At 42.5% G+C, this 16,383-nt stretch overlaps 1 protein-coding gene across 7 annotated transcripts; it reads right to left on the reverse strand.

The window, feature by feature from the left end:
- Positions 1 to 3,577: 3,577 nt before the first annotated feature.
- SNX20 (sorting nexin 20) lies at positions 3,578 to 11,519 on the reverse strand. 7 transcript variants are annotated; one of them, XM_021290820.2, is made up of 6 exons: positions 11,206 to 11,519; positions 10,266 to 10,363; positions 9,558 to 9,634; positions 9,227 to 9,404; positions 7,472 to 7,623; positions 3,578 to 4,976 (listed from the first exon to the last, which is right to left on the reverse strand). In XM_021290820.2, the coding sequence occupies exons 4-6, from the start codon at positions 9,390 to 9,392 to the stop codon at positions 4,308 to 4,310; spliced, it is 987 nt and encodes a 328-aa protein (XP_021146495.2). In that variant the 5' UTR covers positions 9,393 to 9,404; positions 9,558 to 9,634; positions 10,266 to 10,363; positions 11,206 to 11,519; the 3' UTR covers positions 3,578 to 4,307. The 7 variants fall into 7 exon arrangements, with proteins under 7 accessions (XP_021146495.2, XP_064884670.1, XP_005504745.2 ...); XM_065028598.1 differs by having other exon boundaries at positions 11,127 to 11,519; XM_005504688.3 differs by lacking the exon at positions 9,558 to 9,634.
- Positions 11,520 to 16,383: the final 4,864 nt, after the last annotated feature.

Below are 16,383 nucleotides of genomic sequence, written 5' to 3' on the forward strand. Positions count from 1 at the left end.
CTGAAGAAGGCAAAGCCATCTTGGTATTCAAAAGAACTCTGAGATTTGATTAGAGTGGGGCTTGTGGCGTTGCCAGGAGCAGAGCCGGGGTCTCCAGACATTGTCTGTTGACTCCAGCTGCCTTCCAGGTACAGAGGTGAATGGCAATAACGCAAACAGGACAAATGCCAGCAACTGCTCATTTCCATTTATTTTACTAAACCAAGGGAGTTTTTTGTAAAGGCACACATTGTTTTGGGAGACGGGACATGGAGGAAATGGATTTATTTATAAAGCAGGCTTTTATCACTCAAATATTGTGCAGCAATCAAATGTGGAAGCAGGAACCACCTGCTTGCTTACGTTCCATTCTTGCATATGGGGTAGTGCAAGAGTTTTCTTCTTCCACTGCTTCACTGATGCAGCGCTGTTCACTCTTTTGGCCTGGCACCTGGAGAGGTGGGACGTGTGCTCTGGGGACAGCACACAAACCCCGTGGAGAGGACACAAGGATTTTACTCATCATTTCTCCAATGGCTTCTCAACAAGAGTTAAAGAAGGGCAACACATAAGCACAACAGGTAGATGTGGGTGAAGATGTTCGCTATTTCCTTTTTGAGCCATTCTTAAAACATTATTGACAGGAAAAGCAAGATGTGGTGGCAGGTGGAGAGCACCCATTTAATTTTTATACATCTTACAAAAAAGCCAGGGCAGATTTAATTCATAACTGGGGGCTCTGCAGCCACTACTGTATCCCTGTGCTGGGCAATGTTAATGGGGAAAGAGACTAATTTTCTCCCAGCAGGAAATCTGTCCTACCTGGCGACACGTTTTAGCTGTGGATGATGAAGTTGCATGGACAAGCAGAGGGAACCTGGTCCCTGCAGCCTGTCATTCCACCTGGAACACAGCAGGGCCAGGACGGGAGCAAGAACGCCATTCCTTTCTAGTTTCGTAACGTGTAACTGCTGAACACTCACTTTGTTGTAAAAAAAAAATACAAGTGAAAAAAGAATATGCAGAAGTTGACTTTTGAAATGTGAGTAAATGAAAGCAGAAATGTTTTGGCAGGTCCAGCCAGTCTCTGAGAGCACACAGCTAAGAGATCACAACTGGCTGATTGCACACAGAGCTGATGCGCCAGCACCGTCTCACCACAGTCCCAGGCAATAAATAGACAATTTTGTGACTTCTCTAGTGTATAAGGAAAGTAACGCCCAATTCTAAAATAGTGTTGCATAGTAAAAAACTATGCAATCAACAATAAGAACCCAGGTTTGGCAACTTAACTCCCTCTAAGTTCTCTTCCATTTCAAGATATCTTCAAGAAATGAAATAGGCTTGTGGAAATCAAAATTGCCTCCATCCCAGTGCACATTTCTAAGTTAAATGTTGGAGTTAACTTGCTTGGTCAAGCTTCTCAGCTTCTCTGTTCAGTGAGCACTGAAAACCCGCATGAGGAAACTTCACAGAGGAAGTGCTGGGTGAGGAAACGGGGACACAGAGGCGAAGGTACTTGTGCAAACTTCAGACCAAGCCCGTGGCAGAGCTCCAGCCGAAATCCAGGCCCCGTGGGTTCCTCTTTGTTCCCATCATTGTATTAGCTTGCTCTTTGCAAGGGTTTTCAAAATCATTTCTGAAGAGATTAATAAATCTGAAGGTCATGGGCTCTGCATTTGTAGGAAGGGAATATAACACATGGATGGTTTGCTGGGGGAGAGGTTGAATTGTTGGGGCAGATTTTCATTTTGTTGTACTCTAATAGTGATAAAATCCCAAGCTGATTTTATGAAAGCACACCTGACCCTTTGATGACACATGCTGTGGGCTCTGCAGATTCACACGTGAAGGGAAGTCTCAGTGCAGCTGCAACTGAAATCAGCCCTTTGAGGGAGGCAGAAGATCCGTTCTCCCTCTGAAGACACTGTGCCTGACTGATTGTCCCAGGTGTCCCATTGAAAACGCTCTCCATGGCAGAAGTTCTGTGTCGGGGGGAATTATCCAGCAGACACATTGCTCTTTCTTCACACCATTCCACTTATTTAGTTCACTGCCCCCCATAATAGAAGGAGACTGACCTCTGCTTTCTGGTGGATAGGGACAAAGTGACCTACTTTGCTGACAAAACTCTGCTAGTACATTGTACGGAAAAGAATTCTCCCAAGAAATTTGGCTTATATTAGCAAAACAGTGGGGGATTTTGGCACTGTTTATTTTTATGCCTTTTGAATTATGTAATTCTTTCTCTTAGCCAAATAGCACCTCCTCACATTCCTCATGTCCACTGCCATGCCAACAAAAATTGGTTAATTTTGGGTCAGTTAATCCTTCAGAGATGGGAAGTCACAGCATTACCACAAGGAAAGGTTCAGTAAAATCTCTCCGATGAGCCACTTTCCGGGTACTTGTCCTCGCCAGACAGCCTGTACTTATGGACCTTCTAAGCCAAATATAGGGTGAGGGTCTGTGACACAATCAGCTACTCACATACATCCCATAGGAACCTGAGGAGAATCCAAGGCAGCTGTGCCTGGGATGCTGGACACAGCGAGGGGGGGGAATTATTTTTGCCCATTGTTTTGGTCTTTCACCAGGTGCTGCTGTGGAGACAGAGCAGCGTGATGGCCACACTTTCCTTCTGCCTCAATGCCAAGTCACCCGAGTCTGACACAGACCCCAGACACGCTTTCTTCTTCACCACTTCGTTACTGATCCAGACACGACCCTCTAAGAAGGTGTTACCTTTGATCCATTTTAACTGTCCCGCAGTATGGTATGTTGTGGGAAGATTAGTCCCTAAGTCTCTTAATTAATTACTCTTGATTCTCTTGCTTCTGGTATAACTAGAAAAAATAATAATTGTCAAATAACAAATAATCCACATATTTTGAGTTTAATGCCTAGCTGTTAATAGCTACTTAAAATATTAAATTTCCACCCTAGATGCTCCTATTGTTCTCTGGTTTTTGCAGGCCATCTTTTCCGTAACAATGCACAGCAATGTTTTTCAGGTTCAGTGCGCTTTCAAGTATCTGATTCTTTTATGTGTCTGGGTGGTAAGTTAATACAGTTATTCCTCATCTATAGACAGTGTCATTGTGGTGCATGTAGTGTCTGTACCTTGAGTACAGAAAGGATTCAATGGACTACGTTCAACAGAGGATAATGACCCATGCCCGCATGACATGTGAATTATAATATTTATGAGGATGAATTTACTAGATTATTAAAATAAGTTTATAGGAGAGATAATAGAGTGGAGGGAAATTACAGAAGCAGGTAAATTGAGACTTTTCAGCTCTTAGGAAGCTTTTACAGGAGTGTTAGGGCCAAGACAAGCTTAATATTTGTATAGGTGGGTTGGATCCCTGAAAGAATTAGCTGTAATATCGTAGTGTCACCAAGCTGGTATTTGCAGTGTACCAGGCTGTAAAACTGCGGTAACGCCCGATTTATACAAACCTCTGACAGGCAACAGGGAAGCACATGCTGAACACTGGCTGTCTGTTAACCATGTGTCTCACAGCTCGATAATCAGAATTAAATGCTAGCATTAGATTAGCCAGATGTTCTCCTCAACAGCACCCCTCTGTGGTTCCTTCCATTCTGTATATAGCGCACACAGTACGAATTTCCTACCCTGGTCAGAGCTGTACCTAAAGATCACCCCAAACAAGAATGTGCCTTTAACGCAAGTCATAGAACTCTATCAGCTACAAAAGGGAAACGAAGCATATTCTCCCATCTCTGATGGTTGTCACTTGCATGTTTTCCTCCTACCCAAGCTGGCTGTAAACCTTTCCCCTGCGTCCTCCCGTCCCAATCCCATCGTCCTCAGAAGTGGCAAGTGCTGTCTGACCAGGAGGGAAAAACCACATTCCGTGCCTGAAGATGCATCCTTTAGATTGCATCGGCTGAGAAGGTATTTCTCTCCTCGAAAGGAAGTAGTTTCCACATGAGCGAGCGATGCCTCTGAGTCTGCACATTCTTCAGTGCTTTATTCATTGTATTTTCCCATCCTGACTTTTCACATGAAATGGGCTACATTCAAAACAAGCAAATCATAAATGATTTTCTGTTACATATTTCTTTCCAAAAACCTTAAGAAGCTTAGGCACGCCTCATATCTGTAGAGTAAATATAATGTTTTCCAGCATAAATGTTAATGCCCCTTTTAAACATGACAGATATTTGATTTAAATTTTTTCTGTTAACGTAAAGTTATTTCAGGCAAGCAGGTAATTTCCAGTTCTTACTCTTTCAAAAGTTTGTGTCCAGGAAAAGGAGCTGAGACCTTTGCTCTTTAAAGAAGATGTACCTTGTGTTCATTGTATGTACTCCCGAACTGCAAGTTCTTTCAGCGTAAAAACCCGCACGGGGTCTTTTTTTGCCTTCCATTCTTCCAGTTTTTCTTGCAGAGACAGAAAATCCTTGCCCAGTTCATACGCCAAAGCGATCATTGTTTCTAGCAGTGGAATGTAATACCTGTGGCTGGTGTGCACCTGAAGGCGGGACAGAGCTTTTTCTCCATATTCAAAGGCACTCGCGTGGTTCTCCAGGTCCTTGTGACACACCACGATGGCACAGAGGGTCGGGACGATGGACACAGGGTTGCCTCTCGTCAGCCTTTCCTGCAGCCCAATGACTTCGGAGAGGATCTCCAAAGCCCTGGTGTACTGGCCACCCCGCAGGCAGCCGTATGCCTCCCGAAGCTCCGGCCTTGTTAAAAAGTCAATAAATTTTTTTGATCTCCGGATATACTTCATCGAATAGAGAAGCCTCAGGTAGTCCTTGAAGGCTAACTTTCTCTCATTGATTATTTCTTCTGTGAAGTTCCCTGTGAGGGTTTTTTTGGGAAAGGTCACGTCTTCCATTTCTTCACTGAACTCCTCCAGCAGATTCCTGTGCAGTTTCTCAAAATCGGAATAGCGCCGTTCAATTATGGACTTGTTGCTGTCAAAACTCCCTGTTTGCAAGACGATGATTTTATACATCTAAACACAATAAAGGAAAAAAATAAGCATGAGATGGACCATTCTAGCCCCAGCACAATCAGATTTTGTCTGTTATTGCTTTGAAGAAAGACTTTGTGCTTGTATATTCCACCAGCCCAAACCTTCCTGCACCAATTTTATGTCTTTAATCTTGTGTATTCCTATGGTTTATATCAGTGCTTCTAAATCAGTTGCACCTATGGTGGTGCAACCATCAAATTAATAATTCCGACCTCCTGTTGTTTTGTACTTTTGCCACCAGACTTAGCATGGAGATAAATTGTAGATAAACATGGCACGAACAGATCCCATCATGCAAGGTGCTGGGAGTGGTGAACTAGCAGCAGGCTGGAGCACATAAAATCACTTACAAAGCATTTCTGTAGCTGTACTTTGTTTGTAACAGCCGTGGCTAGGGCAATCAATCATCTTCAGTGAACTGAATAGATTTCCCAGACTTAATATTGCATGTAATCTATTTTTCATTGGTCGTAGTACTCAGAAATGTTGTCTGTATCAGACCTTTCCAGGAATTTGGGGGTGTTATTGATGCTGTGAAAGAGGAGGGAGTATTTGGCAGTAATAACTGGTGTGCACAAAAATAAGGTGGAGCAACTCCAAAGCCTTTTTCCCCCTCTAAATCACTGTCCTGTTATTCAAACTTACTTGGCATATAAATAATCCAAAAAAAGTGACATTTGTACAAAAATCTGTTTGCTATCCAAAATCCTTCACTAACAGCCAACAGCAATGCTGTCCCACATGAACAGCACTCGGGGTTTGTCTTCCTCAGCTCTTCACTAGCCACAGAATCACCACTAGAAATGTGATATTAGACAAATAGCCGCAAAATAAAATAGTGCATTATGTGTTGTACAAATAGATTCTCTTCTGGTCTCGATCCAAGCACAAGGATGTTGAGGAAGGGCCAAATCCCTGATGGGCATAAACCAGTGGAGCTCCACTGGGGCCAGCTCAGTTGTGTCACCGGACACCAGCTGAGGGCACAGGCTGTTGACCTTGCTGCCTTTCAAACAATGGCCACATTTCACATTCAACTTCACCCCATTCCCACTGAATTGTGCAGGAACTGGAGCAGTTTTACTCATACCAGTCGTCTTCTTCGCTGCTGTTGAAAGGTGCCAACCACCAGTAGCACTAGTGTCTGTCTGATCCTCTCCCTTGTTTTTCCTTAAAGAGAAATTCTCTCTTGTAATCTTCATAAATGATCTTTACAGGTGCTCCTTGAAAGGTTTCTAAATTTGAGCTGACTTCTCTGATCTCCTTTCATTTGTAAGCTTGGGACATTTTCCTATACTTTGTCCTGCTCCCCGCTGCAAAGTGTATATGTGCCTCATCCAAAACAATCATAAGAGCAATTTTTTAAGCTATCATTTTATCAAGGGCAGCTAAGTGAATAATTTAAAAGTGCTCAGGTTTTGTTTTTTTAAAAAAATTCATGTTTTGTGCATGAAAAAGGGAAGAAATGTCATTTAATTAGACTTAACTTTGTTATAATGTAAATCTCTTTGCCTAGGCATGTAATTTATGACTAAGTTTAACTACTTACATGTACACTAAATGATAGTCTTCTTCTCATACAGTTATACTAAAGTAATTTTTAACTATTCAACAAGCCAAATACTGTTGAGCAAGAATGGCAGCAGCTAAGTAGGTGTGTATAGTGTACAACAAGCTCTTCGGACAGTGTCCAGAACATTTATCTGCTTCAAATTCTGCCAAGTTGTGTCACCCAGTGTCAGCAACACTCGTATGATTCTTTGCATTTTTCATCTACAGATCTCAGAGGTGGTTGCAAACAAGGAAAACTTCCCTGTCTGAATTTGCCAGGGGTACAGAGACGTGCTGTAGATCAGTCCTCCTGAAGGGCAGGAGAATCAGAAACAAAAACTGTGTCAGTGCTGTGAGTAAAGACACAAAAATCAGACTCATTCTGTTCTTGCCCCTCATACTCATGTTTCACCTTAAAAATATGACAGGAATATGCCATCTAATGGAGCTCTGGGTAGGGAAGGGAGCGATCCCAAGCGATGTAGCGGGGGGATGTCTGAGACTTTGTCAACATCAAAGAACGTCACACTTGTGCTAACACACGTCTCTGCTGTGGAGGTTACACAACAGCGGGCTGGCTCATGGGAACTGTAACCATATTGATGTTTTTATACTTGTGTGAATTTCCTTCGTGTTGACAACCCTCTGGGTGTTAAGGACGCTCGAGCTGCTAATGCAGTTGATACCACTTTCCCACTGCTGCAGATTTTGTGAACTGACTGTCAGAGGCTTTTTTTAGGGGCGGATTTCACCAGCTATGCCCATACAATCAGTGAGAACAGGTTCTACTCGGAATGATCACGGCTTCCAAACCTTGGCTCTCGATAAAGCTTTCATGTACTGAGCCATGCTGTGCGCTCTGCAGACCCCCGCAGAGTGAAGAAAAATTAATGATCTTCTTACATATTAATTTCTTAGCTTACCACATATTTAGATAAGTGATGCTCTACGATTCTGGTTGATGGGATTTCAAAAAGGAGTCTGACTTGTCTGCACTGGCGTTTTTCATTCCTCCAATATTCCTGAAGCTCCTTCGTGGTCATCGAAGAGTTGGGACTTTGGGATACATTGGAATCTAAAACCAATATATTCAGTATTTCAGATTACAGCCTTTGCATTTGGAAAGAAAACTCTCATGCATTTATTGTGAAAGGAAAGCCTAGAATTTCTGTTGCTGTAACAGCAAGACGTAAAGACTAACAAAAGAAGTGATTTCACTGCTAGTTAAGACAGGTCCAGATCCTTTGAGGAAAGCTATGGTGGTCTGAACATTTGAAAGACACCAAACTGGCTGCAAAATATAAAGTTATAGAAACAACACTGACAAGAAATATTGTATGTCTGGGTTGTAACCTCATGCACAGCCTAAGCAGCCCTTAGAAACACCAACTCCATCTTCTGAACGAGATGTTTCTCCAGGCTGCTTTATTGCTAAAAGGAGAACACAGCTGCAAATTCAAATATATATTCAAATACTGACCCTATTCAAATATTGGGTTTGTGTGGTAACAGGTGAAAGCTGAGAAAACACGAATATCCTAACCTTAAAGGAGAAAACTGCATAACCAGCTCAGCCAAAGGAGGAATTCTCACACCTCTTTTTCTTTTGGAGCTGAACTGATGCCACAGTTCAGCTACAAATATTTTATACACCTGCCTCTCCCCCCCATAATTACACACACGCAAACATATATATATATATATGTGTGTGTGTGTGTGTGTAAAAAAAAGTAGGACAGCTGGTTGAAGACTTTGCTTACAGGGGAATTTGCTGCAGCTTTTCAAAAGGGCGATTTCTGTCTTTGAAATCTGACAACAGTTTTCATGAGGCACATAGGCTGGCAAAGTGGATTAAAAAAATGGAATATTTGTATTTCAGTGGGCACACTGGTCCCAATTTCCAATCAACAACAGCTCTGTCAGTGCATTCTGTCTGCAAAGTATCTAACATTAGGCCAATGGAGGTGGAAGGCCACAAATGAATAGGAAGATAACAGCTTGATGCAGGAACAGAATTGTAGAGACACCACAGTACTGCCTCAGTGGCCCCGCTTTTATGAGTTCTTAATCATTTGGCCATACAGTTTCAATTATCAAGCCCCTTGGGGTTTGGCTCCCTCTCTCCACAGCATATATTTCCTTAGAGAGGTGGCATTTATGACATCTTTGCATGCTGAAAATCTTGATGAGATTATATGTATTTTGTATTATATATAACGTTTGATTTTATAACAGATGACAGCAATCTTAGGCATAGTAAAAGTTCAGTGCTGCCCCTTCATAAGGCGTGTGAGAGGATATTGCTGGAGATCAGCTTCAGTCTCGCTGTTCTTGCTGAGACTGCCGAGAAGTTCAGATGTTGTGATGTGCAGAAAGTGAAGCCCCGAGACAGGCCCTGTGGCGATCACTGTTTGTCCCCGACTGTCATTTAAACCTGGAATACGTTTTAAGCACAAGGGATTTGAAAGGAAAGCTCTGTATGTGTGTGTACATACACAACGGGATGTGCAGCTGTTTCACTATTGCTGCATTATTACTACAGGTTTAATCAAGGCTTATTTTCAGTGGAGCATAGCAGTGTAAATCTGGACTACTCCTGCAATAACTAAAGCAAAGTTTTTGATAGAAAAGATCAATGGCAGAAATAGCCACATGAATAACGAAATGATAGCACCAACCTCGCAGGTCTTCTTTTTCTGGGTTTTCTTTTCTCACTTGACATGCAGTTTCAGCTTTGGGTTGATTTTGTTCTTCATCAGATGGACTTGTGGTCGAAAATGTAGAAATTCTGCCTGCAGCTTCCAGCGGTTCCCTTTCTGCTGAGCAGTGCGAGTCTTGGTCCATTCCGAGCTCTCGCTGAAAGGTTACCAAACAGTATGACATTTCCTAGTAGCTTTAGAGCATCTAGTCTGGTCATATTTTTTATTGGCTTACTCATTTTTCTCTGTGAATTTGTATGAGGGTACCCATAGTTTCATAAAAGCTAAGGTAATAAATAGGAATACCTACGTAGCTACCAGCAAAGGACCGTTCCTTTTACCATTGCCACTGGAAGTGGATATCTTTTTGGCAGATTAAAATCAAACCTGAAAACCACAAGACATTATGTCAAATAAGATTAGGTGGGGAACTCCATTCTTATCTATGAGAATTTTGTCACAAACTTCAGTGGGGGCATTTTTTCCTCCATGTATTTTGCCCTCAAACTTACAAGTATGAGTTCAAATGAACTAAAAATCTTGGTGATAATTACGATAACTAGCAGCCTGGCTCTCCTATACCGCTACAATTTACTGTTCTCAACACTCCCAAACTTGCCATCTGTTTTTAATCGCAACCTGCAGGGCGATATCTAAAATAGTATAATACTTGTTTCTTATTCCATAGTTTCAAGTTCTCTCCAGAGAATTGTCTCTGTACTTTGAGAACAAAACAACTGAATGTGACAATAGCCAGGTGGAAGGAGAACTGAGTTTTCTAATTATTATACAGAAGCATTCTCCCTTTACTTGTCCTCTTAACCTCCATACTGTGTTTGTAGTAGCTCTGTATGCCTGTTCTGCTAGGACTATTTTACCATATACTGATAAAACGCCCAACACAATATACTCCTATTCAATCTGCCAGAAACGTTTCCCTGCTACAAATGCAACAATAATGCCCAAGCAGTGGTTATTAAGCAATGAGGGGGTTTAGGACAGGGATGTTACCACATACAGTTTTGCCTCCACTTGTCTACCACAGTTATGCAATGCTGGTTATGGGGGTGAGGAAACTCCTTCCGCAGACCTATTGATTTCTGGCAAACTGCAAGGCTATAAAAAGAAAAGCAATTACTTTCCCCACAGGGAATAATGGAAGCGCAAACCACTTTCCTTTAACAGAAACCGTCCCTTTGCCTGGCTCGGGTAAGCAAGTACACACACGTTGTCACCATCCTTACTAAGAGCATCATGGAAACCCCCATTTTTGGACTTTGCACCAGGAGGTGAAAGTTCTCCCTGTTCTTCTGCTCCTCCTTTCCTTCAGATCTGCTTTTTGAACATGAAGAGTAGCCACCCACTGCTCAGTCCTTTGAAAATCATGGTGGCTTATCTCAAAAGCATAAGCTTGCAAATATTTGGTTTTAATGTAAAGATGATCTCAAATACAGTAGATTAAATGAGGAATCTGAAGATGGCCAAACAAATCTAAGTGACAACATTTTTATTGGTTGGGAGTTGCTATAAACTTAGAAGTAAAATTGTATTTATATTCAAGATATATATATTTATATATTACATATAATTTTATATACATACAATATGTATATATATATAAATACCACTTTAAAACATGCTTTCACAGAGAAACATAACACGCTTGTAAACAGATGAATGCAGAAGTGAACGTTATGACAAGCAAGTCTTCAGCCTTGAAAACTATCTATACTTCATATAAACAGTTTCACTTTCACGGCTAAAAATAATTGTGAGTTCTTTAAACTGAGCCACTTTTTATTTTTATGTATTTTTTTAAAAAATCCACAAAAATACAAAAAAACCCTGCAACAATCACAGAATTGGAGCGGCCACTCACCCTGGTGTGTTGCAGGGTAAAAGCTGCTCCGGCTGCTTCACTGAGCTGTGACTGGAACCCAAAGCGCCCGAACACTCACCTGGATCTGCCGAAGAGCTTTTAGTTGCGGTGCATGCGGGGGCTGTACAAAGTCACCAAAAGCTTGCTTCTCATTTTCAATACGCGGAAAAAGATGTCTGTGTTTTCTGCGAGCAGGCACGTTGTGTGTTTTACAACGAGGAAGGAAGAAGCCTTGATCACATCAGGCTTCCCCCACCCACTGGTGATTACGCACCCGATTTCTGACATGCCCGAACAGCCCCCGTGCTTCTGCGGGCCAGGGGTGACCTCGGGTCTGCAGCCCCCGAGTTACACAATCACTAACTCCTCGGCGTGGATTGCTCAAACCGAACGACCACACTGAGCAAACGAGAGCTCGGGGAAAAAAGAGCCAAATATGTAAATGTACTTATGTGGAAAAACATGCCCCTGGGGACATCTTTAAAATACAGACTTAACATCCAGTTCAGAAAAGCAAATGCGGATGGTACCACAATAAATAGCCTCACTCCCACTTCTGACAGAAATCCCGATTCCGCACAGTGCTTAAACATATGATTCATTTCAAATATGTGCTTAATTAAAGTTCAAAAAGGAGCATTATCATTTCTGACATGACTGCTAAACTTGAAATGGGCTTATGTGTGTGTCTAAAATTAATCCTTAGTGCTTAAATTCTTTGTTGAATCGAGGACAAAGTGAATAAGAATGACGCATTTATCCACATATCCTTTGGCCCAGGTGCTTCCTTTTGCAGTTCACTTTGGAAAGTTGCTTTACAGCATCAGAACAGCTATTTCTGGGGTAAATAATATGGCCTCTATCTTTTTTTAGTAGTGTAAGTTCCCCCATTGCCAAAGCTCACTCGCTGAAACACCAAGCGATTTTAATGCAGCGCAAGTGTGGGCGGCAAACATCCAAGGGACCACATGGATCCTGCGCTGCACATTCCTCTAGAACAAACAATTGAAAATCATGTAAAACCAGGGCCATAAACTGGCAATGCCTCCCTTCTGCTTTATTTGCAATGTAAAACAATGCCAGCTTTAACTTGGACTCAGTCTAACTGGAGAAGTTTTGCCAAAATAGCTGTCAGAACGAGGGAAAATCACTCCCATGCAGCCACAGCCGGACTGGCAAAGGCCCCAGAGTAGATGCCGTTATATTGGCAGAGTCCTGGAGCCAGTTTAGTGTGTTCCACGCGGAAAGTGATTCAAGTTACACCAGAAAAGAAACCTGAGCTTGCCAATCCAGCTCTAAGGTGTAGCCACACCAGCCAACCCTTTCAAGCGCAGACAAAGCACGGGTTTCTGGCTCAAGTCGCACTCCTTTAAAGCTGGATTTATGGGTTTGGTTGCAATTGTGAACAAAAACCAAGGGGGATTTCAGTGCGTTTCACTCACACTGACAGTTCAGAGACGTATCTAAGCTTTGAATTCTGAATCTGTTTGTGTTGCCAAAACGCAATGTATTATTTTCTGATGGATGCTTAGTGCTATTGTCCTGCTCTGGATAAAGCTAAGAGGAAAGTCTATTTTTCAGTATAGTAAGTATGATCCCTACTTCGAGTTCTTTCAGAATAAGCAAGTCCTAGTCAAATTAACCTGGGTGATTAAAAAAAAACATTTAAAAAAGTGAAATCCATTATTGTGAGCATGGCTGACAGATGTGAAATAAGTTACAAATCAAGGGTGTTCTGCAAGAATTCTGCCTGCCCTGGCAGGGCAGCTGTCACGGTCACAGCCGGTTCCTGGAGATGTGACATCCCCAACAGCTTTAGCATGAGCTCAGGGTTGGTCTGGACATCCCCAGGCCCTGTGCTGGGGCCCAGTGGTGTTAGTCTGGCAGCATTTTACTTCCCTGAACATCTACTTGATTAGCATGTTCAAACAAAGTCTACAGTATGTAGCGGTGTTTGCTGGCAGAATGCATAACTAGTGTCTTTATATGCTCAGTTCCACTTCCAACAGTCACATACTAATGGATTAAGCGGTGGAAAAAGAGAACTTTACACCATTATGAGAGATGGGAAGCGCACTTGCACCATCAATTTATCTGACTATTCAGAAAACTGTGGTATATTTTAAAGGAAAAGCATGTTCTGTCATAATCAGTGATGGAAAAGGGATGCTCGTGCGCTGGCAGTCAGGTCCTCCACACCGATTTAAGATGAAAGGACTCATTTTGGGAAGACTGACCTCAAAGCTGATGTCTAAAACTCGGTAACGAGCCATCAGGTGAGGCAGCCGCGTGGTGCCACGATGAGGATGCCTGGATTGAAAGACCGAATTTATGCTTTTGATGGTTAAAGACCCAGGAGGGACGGCCATGGAATGCAAAGCTGGGATCAGCTTGGAACATTGAGTTATAACCCAATGTTATGCACAAACTGCTGGTTACTGCCAGATTTTATTGGCATTTTATTCTAGGCACAGCAAGGTCTTATACTTGTTAAAGAATATGGCTGTAATATTCCTATTAGAAAAAGATACTCTTCAGCTCTGTCCTAAGAAATACAGCTTCAGGCGACCTCACACAGTCTGTGCTGCTTTCCCTTCCCAGGCTCCAAACTATGTGACTAAACCTTATTTATTTTACCAAATCACTCATTAAAACTGTGGATAACCAGAAAAAGCAAGAGGAGGCAGAAATACTTAACATATTTACCCCTTTTATCACACAACTGATATTTAGAAAGTGCTGTAATGTTGTCTTTGATGCTTCCACAAGAACCTTACCTCTCTTTTTTAGTGCAGCTGGATAGTTACCGTTTCCATGTTTGAAGGAACAAAATTCAGCTGTTCCGCATGAATATTCTGCACTTTTGGGGGTGATGCTGTAATAAATGAATACCATACTCCTATCCTAGCACAGCACAAAAGTCCGTTCCATATTTATATAAAGTTTAACTGTGTAGCATTGCATCGTTTCAAAGTGGCATTTGTTTACCTTACTTCATTATTACAAAACAAGTCTCTTCTAACAAGAGTGTGGTTTAAAGAAACAATTTGCCGTTTAATGGCAAATACCTTGTGCTGGTGCTACTGACGGGGTTTTCAACATGAAAGAAACCTAATGCGCCCATTTGACGCTGACAAAGCACTGTTATCACTTTATCACTGACGGCGTCTGAAAGAGCTTGAGATTTTATTCTTATAATATGATAGTTTGAAATTTTATTCTTATAATGTGTCTGTCTGCTTTTCTTCTCTGTCCTGGTTTTGCTAATAACAAGTTTCTCTTTTAGTGAATTTGCCTGTCAGCTCAAGCCTTCATATTAACTGCATTTTCCTGGAGAACCAGACACATGTTTTGGTAAACCTAGCAATGGAATGCAAACTTATTGATAAGCATGGATGGACATCTCGCGAGAGGGGTGACAAGAAACAAGTGACCAAGAAACTGACCAACTGTGTATAACATCCCATTCACGTGAACACTTCATATAAAAGTGGGAGATCATGAGGATCTCGTGCCTTTGCCTTTTCCCTTTCCCTTTTCCCTTCTGCTTATGGCGACATTAGGAGAGGACCTTGCGAGTCATCCCTGCGAACTGAGGCCTAGTGAGAAACTGAATCCAGCTCCGGTTGGCTGCAGAGTCCAGTCCAGGACTTTGGTTGCCGGCTCTGCAGTTGCCGGGACTTTCAAGATTGGTTTTGTATATTTTGTATTATTTTCTCTATTTTATTAGTAGCATTAGTAAAACGTCTTTAATTTTTTCCAACTCTCTTCTGTCCTTTTCCTCCCGATCGCCTGTCCTGAGTGGGAAGGGGGAGAGGGAGGGGCAAAAAGGGGGAAGGGGGGGGAAGAGGGGGCTAACAATACATCTGCCAGGGTTTTATTGTCACCCCGCAATCTTAACCCTCGACATTCTCAAATATAATTACGGTGTGCTTAGGCTAATACTTACAGTCAACGTTCCATGTGTAATATTTAATTCCCAAAACGTGAACATAATGAAATTTGGGACAACGGGATTTATAGCAGACGTGTGAATGCGTTTTGTAGTAGCATAAGGGCAGCTCTGCAAAGGGAGGAGAAGGCCAGTGCCGTGTGTAGATAGCCATCTGGAGGATTAGCGGAGCATAACCTGGGGCTCCCGCGGGCCCTCCTGCAAAGTGAAGAAATTTGAGGTGTAAATCGTAGTATCTTTTCACTATTTATTCTTTAAAAACTAAACATGAGTTTAAAATGGAATCCTGCTTGTAAGAGACTAACTAACTAGTGTGAGTATTCCTTTGGAATCTCATTTCCTCAGGAGTTTCCAACAAATTCCTGCTGGTTTCTGACACCCACCCCGCCACGTGTCCCATCTTCCGGCAAGGGCCTCCGCTTCAGCTCATGGTGCTCCGCACGTCACTAAACCACATAAATACACGTGTTAAAGGAATATAAAAGACGCTGAGAAACCAGGAAAGGGTTTATTTGCATGTCAACATTATTGTAACCACCTTAAGTGCAGGATCACATGCTATATTTTCCGAAGAAGCTTCTTGGTAGGAAGTCCATCTCTAGCAGTACAAAATTCAGAAGTGTTTTTAAAATTAAAGCACTGGTTTAGAATAATACATGATTTAAAAAATAATTAAAAAAAAATCTTCTCTAACAGTAAATGTTGTGTTCTGTTCATGCTGAATGCATGAACAGAACCTTTAAACACAACCGTGCCGTTGAGTAACTCTGTTATATTCCCGAATTCTGCTTTTATTCACTTATTTAAGAGTTCAATACACATAAAACACACCGATGCCGATCGGATCAACCAGAACCGCGTTCAGACGACAGTCACATCCCAAAGCAGGTCGGTTATAAGGGAGCTACATCTGGCTTTTATTAAATCAAATATTCAGCAGCGCCACTTTCATTTCTTCAGAGTAAAAACATCTCAGACCTGGCTATTGGGATCCCGATGGCCCTGCTTCCGCCAATGGGGGCGCACGCTGGCGCCATCCAATCAGCGCTGCCGTAGCTCCCGACGTCCCGCCTTTGCGCTCTGGATGGCCAATCAGCGCCCTCAATGTGGGTGGTGTTTCGCCAACCGCTTTCTCTTGACCTCCCCGCCCCCTCTTCTGCGGCTCATACAACCTTGATAGAGTGGAAACCCCCGAATCACCTCGTCACTTGGCGGCGCTCTTGGCCAATAGCGCTACGAAGCGGTGGCGCCGGCGCGCTGTGATTGGCTGTACGCGAGCCCGAGGGGTGAGGGGGCGGGCCTGCC

Source organism: Columba livia, chromosome 13 (assembly GCF_036013475.1).
Source record: "Columba livia isolate bColLiv1 breed racing homer chromosome 13, bColLiv1.pat.W.v2, whole genome shotgun sequence".
Lineage (NCBI taxonomy): Eukaryota > Metazoa > Chordata > Aves > Columbiformes > Columbidae > Columba > Columba livia.